The sequence below is a fragment of the Galeopterus variegatus genome, unplaced genomic scaffold (genome assembly GCF_000696425.1).
Source record: "Galeopterus variegatus unplaced genomic scaffold, G_variegatus-3.0.2 Scaffold13104, whole genome shotgun sequence".
Classification (NCBI taxonomy): domain Eukaryota; kingdom Metazoa; phylum Chordata; class Mammalia; order Dermoptera; family Cynocephalidae; genus Galeopterus; species Galeopterus variegatus.
This window is the reverse complement of record NW_007739215.1, coordinates 1-14,224: the sequence shown is the minus strand read 5'-3', so window position 1 is coordinate 14,224 and position 14,224 is coordinate 1. Positions and strand designations below refer to the sequence as shown.

The window sequence follows — 14,224 nt, the reverse complement described above, 5'->3', positions numbered from 1 at the left end:
ACCTATCTACCTATCTACCTACCTACCTATCTATCTATCTATCTATCTATCTATCTATCTATCTCTATCTCTATCTATATATATACATATGTGTGTATATATAGATATATAGATAGAGATAGAGAGAGAGAGAGATTTTTTATCATCTTGGCTAGGGGTAGGAGGAAAGTTTCAGAGGCTTCTACTTAATTATTCCACTGTGATAACACTTACTCCTTAGACCAAGGAAATAATCTGGAGATCCTGCCAACTACCAAGTAACTCCATTCAAAGCATACATTTAGGGATTGGAGAAATTACCACTGTGGACCCAGTGGACCCACTAGGAGCTAAATATAGGCCAAGACTCCACTTATTTCCTAGCATCCATAAGGGCCTTCTCTAGTGAGGTCCATGATGACATTCTAGGTATCCAGGTAACAGTCTTAACTAGGACCTGTGTCCAATAGTCCTTAGAATGACTGGATATCACCTACACTTATAGGTGTACAGTTACCAGAGCAAATACCCAAAGGTCCCATTGGGGCGGTATGGGGCTATTGTTGGTATACATTTGTTTCATTGTGTTATAGGGTCTGTCTTCAGGGAGACCTTTTTTCAGTCAGTGGATACCAAGCCTGAAAATTGAATCTTAGGTTAGAAACTGGGCAAAGGATCATGATGTTTTTGGTGCAGCTAATCTCATTCCCTAACTGTTCACCTTCAGTTTCTTTTGGTTGTACATACAAGTTCAAAAACTTCATGGAAAAATAGAACTAAAAGATAATATGAATCTTTCCATAAACTTTTTGATGACCCCTCGTACTCATATTAAGCAGTAACTTTGTTGGCTGCCCCTCTAGTTATCCTCTAAGAACACTATGTTCTATTTATCCATATCTTTAGTCCAGGTAAAGGTTTATAGGTTTTGCTTTATCTTTTTGAAAAATTAACACTTTGTTTCATTGATCTTTTGTATTGTTTTTTAAATCTCTAATTCATTTATTTCTGCTCTGATCTTTGTTGTTTCTCTCCCACAGATTTTGGGTTTGGTTTGTTCTTGTTTTTCTTGTTCCTTGAAATGTAATGTTGGGTTATTTGAAATTTTTCTTCCTTTTTCATGTAGGCATTTATTGCTAACATAGATTCTGCTATGTTGTGTTTTCATTTCCATTTGTCTCTAGGAATTTGTAAATTTCCTTTTTGATTTTCTTCTTTGACCCATTCATTGTTTAGGAGCATGTTGTTTAATTTCCATGTATTTGTACAGTTTCCAGTTTCCCTTTTGTTGTTGATTTCTAGTTTTATTCCATTGTTGTCAGACAAGGTATTTCATACGATTCCAATTTTTTAAAATTTGTTGACTTGTTTTGTGACCTAACATATGGTCTATTGTAGAGAATGTTCCGTGTGCTGCTGAGAAGAATGTGCCTTCTGCAGCTGTTGGATGAAATGTTCTATATGTGTTCATTAAGTCCAAATCGCCTGAAATACTGATTAATTCTGATGATTCATGGATAATTTTCTGCCTGGATGATCCATCTTTTGCCAAAAGTGGGGTATTAAATTCCCCAACTATTATTGTGTTGGAGTCTATTTCTCCTGTTAGGTCCAATAGTAATTGCTCTATATAACTGGGTGCTCCAAAGTTGGGTGCATATGTATTTAGAATTATTATATGCTCTTGTTGAATTGATCTCTTTATCGTTATATAACAACCTTCCTTATCTTTTTTTAGTTGCTTTGGCTGGAAGTCTATTTTATCTAAGTATAGCTACTCCTGTTATTCATTTATGTGAAATACCTTTTTCCATCCCTTCATTTTCAGATGGTGTGTGTCTTTATAGGTGAAGTGAGTTTCTTGTAGGCAACATTTTGTTGGTTCTTGTTTCATAATCCATTAAGCCACTCTGTGTCTTTTAATTGGCATTTAATCCATTTACAGTTAGAGTTATTATTGATGTATAGGAACTTGTTACTGCCATTTTGTTACTTTTTTTTCTGGCCATTTTGTTGATCCTTTTTTTCTTTTTTGTGATCTTACTGTCTTCCTTTATGATTAACTGTATTTTGATTTCTCAGTAATTATTTTTAGTATGTCTCTTGTAAGATTTTATGGTTACCATGAGGCTTACAAAAACATGTTATAGTTACAACAGATTATTTTAGACTAATAACTTAATTTTGATATCTAAAAGAAAAAAAACAAAGCTTTGACATCATTCTCCCCCCACTTTTTGACAATTCATTGTTTCAGGTTACAGCTTTAATATTGCCTATCTCTCATATTGTTGTTGTATATGTCAGTATCTTGTTAGGTTTGTCCGTTAGTCTTTATACTAAGCATGTAAACAGTTTATTCACCCCCCCTTATGACACTGGAGTATTCTGAGGTTGTCTGTAAATGTACTTTACTGATAAGTTATGTACCTTCAAATGCTTTCTTGCTGCTCCTTAGTGTTGTCTTCTATCAGATTGAATAGCTTTAGCACTTCTTGTAAGGCAGGTCTAGTGCTGATGAATTCCCGTGGTTTTTGTAAGACTGGAAAAGACTTTATTTCTCCTTCAAATTTGAAGGTTAGTTTTGCTGGATATAGAATTCTTGGCTGACAGTTTTTTTCCTTGAGCACTCTTAAGAGGGTTATTCTGAATTCTCTGTTAGACGTTTCATAAATCTGCTATTCCTCTGGGTTGATTGCTGGTGCTTTGTTTGTTCCCTTTGTTGGTTTCATATTTCTCTGTTCTTTTTCAGTCTTCATGTTCTTACATTGATGCCTGGGAATTTCAACAGACTGCTACCTCCTCTACATTTTATACAAGTTCTTTGGAAGTATTAGACCTTTACTGCTTAATATCAGAGCTTTGTTTCTGGTCTGTGGGGCTTTTCTTTTCCAGTTATTGGTGGATTAATAGTAACTACTAACTCAAGTCCGAGTCTCCACAGAAAGTTCCACCCAATTTGGGATTAACCACAGGACAGCACATTAGTGGTTTCACAGAACTGACATTGCTTATTAAAAGGAAATATTTCTCTTTTTCCTTGTTGTTTCCCTGATATTTTCTCTTTGTCTGTGCTTTTATGTAATTTTACTATGATGAGCCTAAGTATTTATGTTACTTGTGGCTTCAGGACTTCTTTAGTTTTTGGATTTGATGTCCCTTGTCAGTTTTAGGAAATTTCCAGTTATTATATCTTCAAATATTTGTCCTTCTCCATTCTATCTCTTCCCTCCTTCTGATAATCTTATTACACATATATTCAACATTGTAACCATTTGCCATATGTCTCATATGCACTTTTCTGTATTATCAGTTTTTCTTTTTCTTTATTTGTTTCAGTTTGGATATGTCCTTTTCCTATAACTTCTAGTTCAACAATTCTCCCTTCAGCTGTGCATAATTTGTCATTAACCTCACCTATTAATTCTTAATTTTATTAATTTCAATCATTAAACTTTTGTTTCTAGAATTTCCATTTTTTCTTTTTATAATATTTAGTAATATTCAGTCTATGTCAGTATTTTTCTTCTTGTCTTTTAATTCCTTGAACTATATTAATAATAGTTATTTTTTAGTCCATGTTTGCATTTCTTCTATTTCAACTGTCATGGGTTTTTTCCTCTTGGTTTTTGGTCAAGTCTTCTTAAACACCTTTTTATTTCTGCTTGATTTGTGAACATTGTTAGCGAAAATTTATGGAGCTAATTTGAAGCTCTGGGTGAAGTTATTTTCCTTCAGAGAGGATTTAATTTGCTTCTGGCATACACTTAACTAACAGCATCCAGATAACCTCAATCCATTTAGGGACTGAGTTGGTTCAAAGCTAATTTTTATTCCCTTTGTTGATGAGCTATTTCTAGTTTCCCTTACTCTTTGGAATCCCAATTGAAAGCCTAGGGTGTTTATCGAGGCCTCTTCTCCTTTGCTCTTTTGCAGTTTTTGTCCCCTTCTGACCTGAGAATCTGTCAAAAGCTCTGTTAAATTTCTCACTAGTGATTTACATAATTGTCAAATGTCTTGAGAGTAAAGTAGTGCCAAAAGTTTTTCCCATTTTCTAAAGGCCCGTGGCTTTGTCTTGTGTCCCACTGGGGGTTTAACACCACAAATGCCTCTAGGGCAGCTAAAGTATTAGTATCAGCTTTCCTTTCTGGTTTTCAGTATCCTCTTTGTTTCTAATCTAATTTGTTTTATTTTGTTTTGTCTTAGTTTCTTACAAATTTACTTATGACTCTAAAACTGCGGGGTTTTTTTAATCCAGGTGTTTTGTACTGGGAGAAGGTTTTTGCTTTGATTTGGATTTTGGAGGGCTGTGTGTGTGTGTGTGTGTGTTTGTTTTTTTGGTATCTAGTCTTCCATAGTCTGGATTTTATTTTTTCATCTATTTAATTTCATTTATTTAGATCCAGTATGTATTTCTATTGCTTTCAATCCTTTCTGAATATTGTCTGTCAATGAAAGTATTACCAAACAACACAAAATTTTCTTGTGGGGGTACATCCTATTTAATAAACATTTTAAAGTATTGACTATATTACTAGATCATGTTCTAATTTCTAGGGGTGAGATCAATAATACATCATTCCTGCCTCTATCAGTCCATTGCTGTTGCTTATAACAAAATACCTGGAACTAAGTAATTTAGAAAGAAAACTGTTTACAGTTTTGGAAGCTAGGAAGTCCAAAGACCAGGGAACATATCTGGTGAGGGGCTTGGTGGTAGCAACAGTGACATAGGGTATCACATTCTGAAATGGTGGAGCAGAGAGAGCAGAGAGAGAGAGAGGACAGTTCCTCATACACTGTCCTTTTAAAGCCCTCAGAACTACTTTTAAAGCCCTCAGAACTACTGTCCTTTTAAAGCCCTCAGAACTATGCCCCTGACCACCATTTTTAATCCATTCACTACTGCATGGTCCTACAATCTAATCACCTCATCAAGGCCCCACATTTCAGTTACCATAATAGGGTTTCCCACCCTCTTGACAGTCACAGTGAGGGCTAAGTTTCTAATACATAAAACTTGGGGGACACAATTCAAAGTCCAGGGACTTTTGGGGGTACATAATTCAATCCACTACACTTCCCTGGATGAGTTCCTAATTTACATTTTCTTCTACAACACTAACTTCAAAGAGTTCTTATAATACTGAGATCCACAGAATCTATTATTCTTCAATAATGATTTCTAGATGGCAATAGGGAGTCAGACACCCACTCTGAATTGTGTATGGTGTGCTGGATTACCACTTGAGAAGCTTTCAGTGGAAGCAGTGCTCTTGGGAAAGAAAGTGATTTTAGTTAAAACAAGAAGGCAGAGGGAACTCTTAAAGAAGAGGTCAAGAATCTGTGAGAGTTTGCTGATTACAAAGAAAGAGCTCCAGGGGGCAAGTGGAGGGGTTTAGGTTTGGACAGTAGAAGTGTCAAGGAATACAGATAGTCATATGGAGTATGGTTCAGTAAAAATGACTGATTGGAGGAGGGATGATGTTTGGTGTTGACTAATGTAGTGCGGAGGAGTTAGTACAATGGACTTGGTCTCAGCAGTCTCTCCGGGGAGGGTGAGCCGTAGGCCTAATGGCCAGCATATTTAGATAACAGCCTGGACTGATGTTAGTGTCAGGGGAGTGAATCATCCCCAAGTCTGTTCTCAGCACTAATAGCTGGAGATGGAAGCACTTGTGGGGACAGTGGTTTTTCCACATGTACTTAATGTCTGGTAAATGTCCTTGCCATTTTGTATCTTCTTATTCTCTGCAACTTTGTGATTTTTCTTAGATTTTACAGTGGAAATTATCAAGGAACCAAGGGTCGTTGCACACTCTCATAGGAAAATGTCCCTCAAAAGAACTGGCATAAGAAAGCCCTCCATGAGACCCAGGTAAGATGCAGGATCTGGCTGCAACAACATTTCCAGGCACAAGCTTTAATCTCAACATGTCTAATGCTGAACTTTCTGTGTGTAGTTTTCCAGATATTTTTCCATATATTGTATGAATACTCACAGACACTTTGTATTTTAAATCATTATTTATTTTCTAAAATTGGCACCATGCAATATATATTACACAGTAACTTCTTTTTAACTTAAATTTGATGGACATCTTTTTCATGTAAGTATGTATAGATCTACCCCCTTCCGTACTATGAGTGTACTATGATCTACTTAATCATACCCTTTTATAAATATCTGCATTATCTTTTTCATTGCTATAAATAGTACCACAATAAATATACTTATACATGTATCCTTGCCTATTTTTGTTTTTCTGAATAATGTGCTACATAGTAGCCTCATAACTGGTTCCTTACTTCCTGTTTCTTCCCCTTATAACTAATCAGAGTCAGCCTCTGGTAAGGTCCACTGTTAGGCAGAGACTCTGTGGCCTTTTCTTTAGGAGTGCCCACCCACCTTTCTTTTCACTAACCTTAGCACCAGTGCCACCTATGCATAAAAATTTCTCCAAACGTTATGTCTGCTATGACTTCCCCCTCCTCTAAAGCCCTAAATCTCTCAAGTACAATACCAAGCACTTACCATGTACTATTTTTTACTGATCTTTATTTTTTAGGTATGTTTTCTACCTCCTTGACTATAATTTTCTTGTGGGTTATGCCATTCATTCACTCATTTATTCATTTTTTATTCAGTAATTATCTATTAATGACTAGCTATATGAAAGTTTCTCATCTAGATAATGAGAATATACTAGCACAACAAACTTAGTAGTTAAAGCCTCTGGCAGAATATTTTGCATAGAAAAAAACTCCCACGAGAATGTTTTCAATTACTGATAACATTCATTGAGGTTGATAAGTCTTCCATCTCTTCTAAACACTCTAATAGATCTTCTTTTCCTTCAAGTAACTGAAATAATTTCTTTAGGTTCAATCATTTATCCATTCTGCTGTTACAATTTGTACTACTCACTGCTGTCCACTATGTCTATGAAAGACCTATTTTCCAATTTAGTTGGGCATAAATTTCACAGAAATCTTTTTTTTTTTTTTTAACTGGTAAGGGGATCGCAACCCTTGGCCCGGTGCTGTCTGCACCACGCTCAGCCATTGTGTGCACCAGCCATCCCTATATAGGATCCGAACCCTCAGCCTTGGTGCTACCAGCACCGCACTCTTCCAAGTGAGTCACGGGGCCAGCCCTCACAGAAGTCTTTTCTAAATCACATGTTCATAGGATCATTATGTTCTAGAGGGAATATTCCAGTTTCATGACTTCAGTTAAGACTGCAACAGAATGGCCCAGGGATACTGCAGTTTAAAGTCTCTTAAACTTCATTTCTAGCCCTCATTTAATGTAATAAGCAGTTATGGATCATGCACTGTGTCCTAGACACTATCTGAGAGCTAATGATGCAAAAAGAAGACATAGTCCTTCCCTTAATATAATACATAACTAAATAAAATACAAGGCTGACCTTTAGAAGTTATGACAAAATATTGGCTAATTAGTATGGGAGTATAACGGAAAGAGAAAAAAAATTTTGAGTGAGGGTTAGGAAAAGTTAGAGTGTCATAAGAGGCACTGAACTGCATGTAGGAATTCAACTGCAAAGAAATGGGAGTATTTTATGGGCACATTTACTCCACCCACAACCTGGAGAAATGACACAAAGATATAAACTCATGAATATAAAGGAAGTATTCAAAGACTTGAAAATAGTCCAGTAGTGTTGAAGCGTTGAATGCATGAGGTGAAGAGATATAAAACATAAAATTACAAAGCCAAATTGAGATTAATAACCACAAGAAGGTTTTGAGTGAATTATTAATGAATTTCTGCTGATTAAATGGCAATGAAGATTCATTGGTGTTTGTTAAAGCAGTTGGTGGCAGAAATACCCATTTATGCTTTTAAAAAATATTAATCTAGCAGAAATAGCAATGATAGTATTAGCAGTCAGAGACCCAGAGATTAAAGACTGAAATAATATTTGAAAGGTTGTTGCAGTCATTCAGACAAGTGATATTAAAGGCCGAAAGTAAACAGTAGGAGAGGAAACAGAAGGGAAAATATAGATGTAAAAAAAAGCACAGAAGAGGAAAAATCAGACTTCTGGAACGGTAGAGTAAAAACTTTGCAAATTGTCTCCCCATAAAAGCAATGATAAAACTGGGCAAATCTGTCAAAACATTTTTTTCAGAACTCTGTAAATTAACTAAAGGTACATAACAAATTGAAGAGTGTTCATGCAAGAAAACTACCAGACTTTAGTAAGAGCAGTGGAGTCTGAGACATTTTAACTTGGGATTGCTCACCATCACCCACAAGCATGATAGCCACGAATACCAGCCGTCTTACTGCCAGCAGAGGAGGATGACATAGTTTGGAACTGCACAGAAAAGCTTATGACCAGAAGCAGTGTCAAAAACAATAGCAATCTTTGTGGCAAACAATTGGGAAAGCCACCATCAGAGTCACTTAAAGCAGTGATAATAGCTGGGGCAAGCAGTGAAACAGCCAAAAGTATAAAAGGGAGTGTAAAACAGCCAAAAGTATAAAAGTATAAAATAAATCTAAGGAAGAAGACATTCCTAGGAGGCTGTGATAAGTCTATGCAAATGCTCCTGAGAGACCAAAGAGGGACCTGGTTATCTACTTATGTTTGTTTGACCATGAGGCTCTGAAAGCTAGGATTAAAAAGAAAAAACAAGATTTAAAAAAAGAAAAAAAAAATCTAAGCAGACATTTCAGTGGCCACACACTGCAGGACAAACATACTCTATAGAATGAGTCCAGGTGAGTCACTTGATGAAAAACGAAATAGAAAAAGCAAACAGAACCATCAACAATACAAACCTTTGGTGGATGAGGGATGGTGTATGGCATCAGATTCCAAGGCTGCTATAATATGTTATCAAAATGTCAGCTTTAAACAAAAAAATTATGAGACATACCAAAAACAAAACAAAACAAAAATCAGGAAAGTATGGCCCATATACAAGGGGAAAAAACAGTCAATAGAAATTGTCTCTGAAGTGATCGAGATGTTGGACTCACCAAAGACTTCCAAGCAGCATGTTCAACAGACTAAAGGAAACCATGTTTAAAGAATTAAAGTATGGTGACAATAATTAATTAAATAGAGAATATCCATAATGAGTTAGAAACTATAAAATAGAACCAAATAAAAATCTGGAGTTGAAAAGTATAATAACTGAAATAAAAAATTTACAGGATAGAATCAACAGAAGATTTGAGTTGGGAGAAGAATCAGTGGACTTGAAGATAGCTCAATAGACACTATCTAGTCTGAAGAAAAAAAATAAAGAAACATAAACAGAACCTCAGAGATCTAAGGGATGCCATCAAGCACACCAGCGTACAAGTAATGTGAGTCTCTGAATGAAAGGAAAGGGAGAGAAAGGGACAGGAAAAATGTATTTGAATATATAATGCTTGAATACTGCCCAAATTCGACTAAAACTTTTAATCAAGAAATACAAGAAACTTAATGAACTCCAAGTGGGATAAACTCAAAAAGATCCACACTTACCGTTTTGTTGAAAGACAAAGAGAAAAATCTTGAGTGCTGCAAGAGAAAAATGACTCACATTCAAGAGAACTACACAATTAAAATTTACTTCACATCAGAAACAATGGAGACAAAAGGTAGTAAGATGACATATTCAAACTAAACTCAAAGGGAGTAAATAATAACTATTCAAATGTAAATCAACAAAATAAAGAGAGAATATCCAGGCAAACAAATTTTTTTAAGGATTAACAAAATTGATAATCTATTAGCTATAGTGACCAAGGGAAAAAAGTGAGATGGCACAAATCACCAAAATCAGGATTGAAAGAGGAGACAAAACCACTGATTCTACAGAACTTAATAAGACCAAAATTGATAATCTATTAGCTATAGTGACCAAGGGAAAAAAGTGAGATGGCACAAATCACCCAAATCAGGATTGAAAGAGGAGACAAAACCACTGATTCTACAGAACTTAATAAGATTGTAAGGAAATGAAGGAAACAAATTAAACCAGTTAGATGCAACAGATAAATTTCTAGAAATACTCAAATTACTAAAGCTGATTCAAGGAGAAGTAGAAAATATGAACAAATCTATAACATGAAAATTAATTAAATTAGTAATTTAAATTTTCTTACTTAGAAAAGCCCAGACATAAATAGCTTCACTGGAGAATTCTATTAAATATTTTAAAAATAAATAATACCAGTATTCCATGAACTCTTTGAGGAAACAGAGGAAGAAGGAACACTTGCCAGTTTATTCTATGAGGCCAATATTCTGATCCCAAAACCAGACAAAGACATCACAGGAAAGGAAAACTGCAGACCAATACTCTCTCTTGAATCTGGAGATGAAAATCCTCAACAAAATATTAGCAAACAAAATTTGGCAACATATAAAAAAGATTATACAGCATGACAAAGTAGGATTTATCCTTGGAATGCAAGGTTGGTTTAACATCCAAAAATCAATGTAATATACCATATTAATAAAATAAGGGGGGAAACTCACATGATCATTTCAGTTGATGCAAAAAAAATCTTTTTACAATATCCAGCACACATTCATGATTTTTTTTTAAAAAAACACCTCTCAAAATCAGAATAGAAGGGAACAATCTCAGCCTGATAAAGGGCAATCTGTTAAAAACTTATAGCTAATATCATAGTTAATGAAATAGATATATAAAGGAGGAAAACAAGTTGGTCAACATGTGGGTGTGTTTACAGAGGTTTAAATAATTAACTATGACATAAAGGTGAGGTTCAATAGGCAGTTGAAATTTGGAAATGGAGCTCATGGAAACTGCAGATAGTTTTACCATATTAGTGAAAATTTAAACCACTTCCTCATATCAATGAAAATTGAAACCACAAATGAGGCACAGATTCTCAGGAAAAACCATAAGGGAAAAGGAAAAAGGATTGAGGATGCAACATTAAGGGCACCTATATTCAAGGAGCAGGGAAAGAAAAAATCAGCAAAGAAAATTTAGAAATGTTGATCAATAACCACTGATCAGTCATGTTCTGCCTCACAAGAATAATTGCCAATTAAGAGTTGTTTTGAATTCATAATATAAAAAGAAATTTCCCTTGAAAAAAAATTATGCCCTTTAAGAAATCTCCCTTCCTCTTCCATTGGGATTATCAAATGATTGGACAAAGCTTAGGAAGGATGAGTAAAAGTTCAAGTTCATCTTCAAGAAAATAGACAGATTTAACCAATTCATCTACCATGCTCTTCACATGCAGCTAAAGGCCATACAGCCTGGGAGATGCCCTTCCCCATTTCCTAACTGGAACAGAATCCAGGGTCATCATCCCTTTCTCTCTGCTAATGGTGCTATCTTGTTTTCCAGAACTTTAACAGAAGTCTTCCTAAATACACACCACTTGGAGTTCTTCAGGGAGTTCCTCAAAGAACGGAAGGCTGAAGGCCCATTGCAGTTCCTGATTGCAGCACAAAAGATCAGTTTGGAGTCCAGTGAAAAGATTCAAAAGTCTCTCCTTGAAAATTTAATCAAGACTTACTTCCATGGCAATATCTCTCCCGGTATGCATAGTGTTTTAGGAGAATAATCTGGAAATAGCCCATCTCATGTGAGCCCTTGGAGAGAGCAGAGCTAGGCAGCGACCACGTGGGGGCGTATTGAGACAAAGATTAAGAGGAACAGTTAAGCAAAGAACAGCAATAATCAATCCAAGCCTGTAATACTAGTAAAAGAAACCAAGTGCAAGATATTTTCACATAAATCTTCTCGTCTGATTTTATTTGATTCTGAAAATAGAATTTTGTTTAATCACTGTAGGATAGGGATGAATATCTCCACTTCACTAATGAAGAAGGTGAAACACAGAGAAGTTAATTAGCTTCTTCAGTTGGTGGAACCTGAATTCAAATTTGTCATTTGACCATCAAATCGACTAGTCTGGCATTAGATACAAAAGGGTTAGCTGTATACAAAGTTGGAGTGGTCACCCACCATGGATTGCAAAGAGAGTTGTATGGGAAGGAGAACCGTACATCTGGAAATCTTTCAAAAATTTTGTCTTATTTTCTTGCCTAAGGCAAGAAGGTAAATCTGGCCCATGTAAATTCATGTTGCTCAAAAGCAGAAGTTACAACTAAAGTATTGACCTGTGATTCTAAAGGAGAACAAAAGAGGGTGAGCATGATCCCATCCTGGAGGTAAACAAATCTATAGCAAAGCAGTGAAGATAGAGCCTCCTATTTTGTCACAGATAAACAGATGGGATTTTTGTGTGTCTGTTTTTTGCTTGCAGTAAACCAAAATAAGGGAATAAATTTTATGAGTATAGAGAGGTAAAATTAGCAAATCTTTATTTGTAAGAAATATTTACTTGTTGAATCTCAGCATGTCAAGTTCTATACATAATTTTGAATGAGCTAGACAAGAAAGAGGGGTACCCAGATCCTTGATAAGTTTTCGAGTCTCATTAATGAGCTCAACAGTCTCTGAACACCTGGAGAACCACATTGCCCTTACAATATTTATTTCTAATCTTGGATTTCCCATTTTCCCCAGCAATTTAAATTTAATCCTTTATTCTTCTGCTCTCTCCCTACATCTTCAAACCAGTTGCAGAACTTCAAACCAGTTGTAGAAATGAGTCTTTTTAAAATGTCTTTTCCCCGAAGCACTCATCTCTGAAATTTGAATGGAACTAAATCAGGACAGTATTTGATATACAAATCCACTTGCACATAACATTCCAAATATGCTTTGGAGATTTGCAAACAAATTGTGGAGGGGTCAGTGGCTAGCCAGATTGAGAATAGGGGGCTGTGAGACTGTAAGATGGAAAAACACCTCCTACCTCAGACATGGTAGAGGAGGAGGATGACTTTTTTTCTCTCTCTTGCATTTTTTAGAAGATATCCTGCAATGTGATGCCCCTATTATCGAAGACATCACTCGCATGCAAAATGTCACAATGAGCAAATTGTTTATACTCCAGGAATGTGTCATGAAGTCTCTGGAAGAAAAGTGGTGAGTATGCTCAGTGAAGGCAAGGATTCTTTCTGGAGTTGCTCATTGGCTTCTGAAAGCTTCATCAAGGCTCATAATCCATTCTCATAGCTCATTGCCAGAGCCTCCCTGCAAAAGAAAAAACCAAACTTATCTTGAACCCTCCTACCTACCTACCTGCACACACACATGCACACACACACATGCACACACACTTCTGTTCATTTGCCTTAAGAAAGAACGATATAATGTTGATCAGAAAGGATAGACTGACGTTAGCAAAGAACTGAAATGGTAAGAAGAGTGTTTTTGAGTATCTCTCGATTCCCCAATTTCCATTGCTACTTCCTCCAAAAACTGGGGTAGATTTGCCTTGACTGTTATCTTTTATGTGCCAGATTTTTTGCCACCTCTGATATCCTTGGTCTCTTTCTGGCAGGTTTAAGGATTACCAAGAGCTGTTCCCACCTCGTCCTCAAGAGGTGGAAATTGAAGTACAAACTACACATAGGAAGCCCTCAAAGACAGCAACAACTTACCTACAGGAATTGCAGGTCAGTGAGGAAGAAAGTGAACACAAGACATTGGAGAAAAGGAAACCACTGCCTATGCATTTTCAATCATACAAAAAATTTTTACTGTTAGCCTATTTAATCACTAAAACAATTACTTTTGGGGGTAGGTTTTTATATCCCCATTTTACAAAGGAGGAATCTGAGGCTCAAAGAAATTGTTACACTGGGAATTTAGGGAAGACTCTCTCTTCTCTATCTGTGATTAGAACCAATTGGGTGATAGGCGCAGGGGTTGAATACATGGAGATCAAAATGTCAGGTTTTTTAAACTGCTCAAAGCTAATTTAGAGGACATGAGTTGCCCGTGAAGCCAGGTTGTTTTGCTAAACCTCTCTGCACCCAAATTAGGCTTATTTACACATCCAGTCACTGGCATAACAACAATTTAGGCCTCTACTTAACCAGGATGAGATCCTTACTGTATGTCAAAGGGCAGGACTGAAACAAGCAAATCCCAGAGAGAGAATGCAAAGGGCTGAGAGCAAAGCATGCCCGTTTTCTTCTTTCAGACTCATCAGTTGTCTAGCTCATTCTCCCATGGGAGGAGAGAAAAAGGTAAGAAAGAGGAGACAGGAATGTGACTCAGGAAAGTCTCTTTGTATGGTTTAAGAAAAAAAAATATATATATACCCCCTTAAACAATCACTTGCTCAATGTGTTTTAGAGTTGGTTAGTAT

The 14,224-nt window shown here is 36.0% G+C and overlaps 1 protein-coding gene across 1 annotated transcript in view; it reads left to right on the top strand.

Moving 5' to 3' along the window:
• LOC103581466 (regulator of G-protein signaling protein-like) overlaps positions 1-13,526 on the top strand; it is a gene marked incomplete at both ends in the record, with an annotated part of 34,649 nt that extends 21,123 nt beyond the window's left edge. Inside the window, 4 exons of the mRNA XM_008563290.1 lie at positions 5,755-5,857; positions 11,341-11,534; positions 12,876-12,993; positions 13,412-13,526. Coding sequence (XP_008561512.1) covers positions 5,755-5,857; positions 11,341-11,534; positions 12,876-12,993; positions 13,412-13,526 — 530 coding nt within the window. The remainder of the gene's footprint in view (positions 1-5,754; positions 5,858-11,340; positions 11,535-12,875; positions 12,994-13,411) is intronic.
• Between the last annotated feature and the right edge of the window lie 698 nt (positions 13,527-14,224).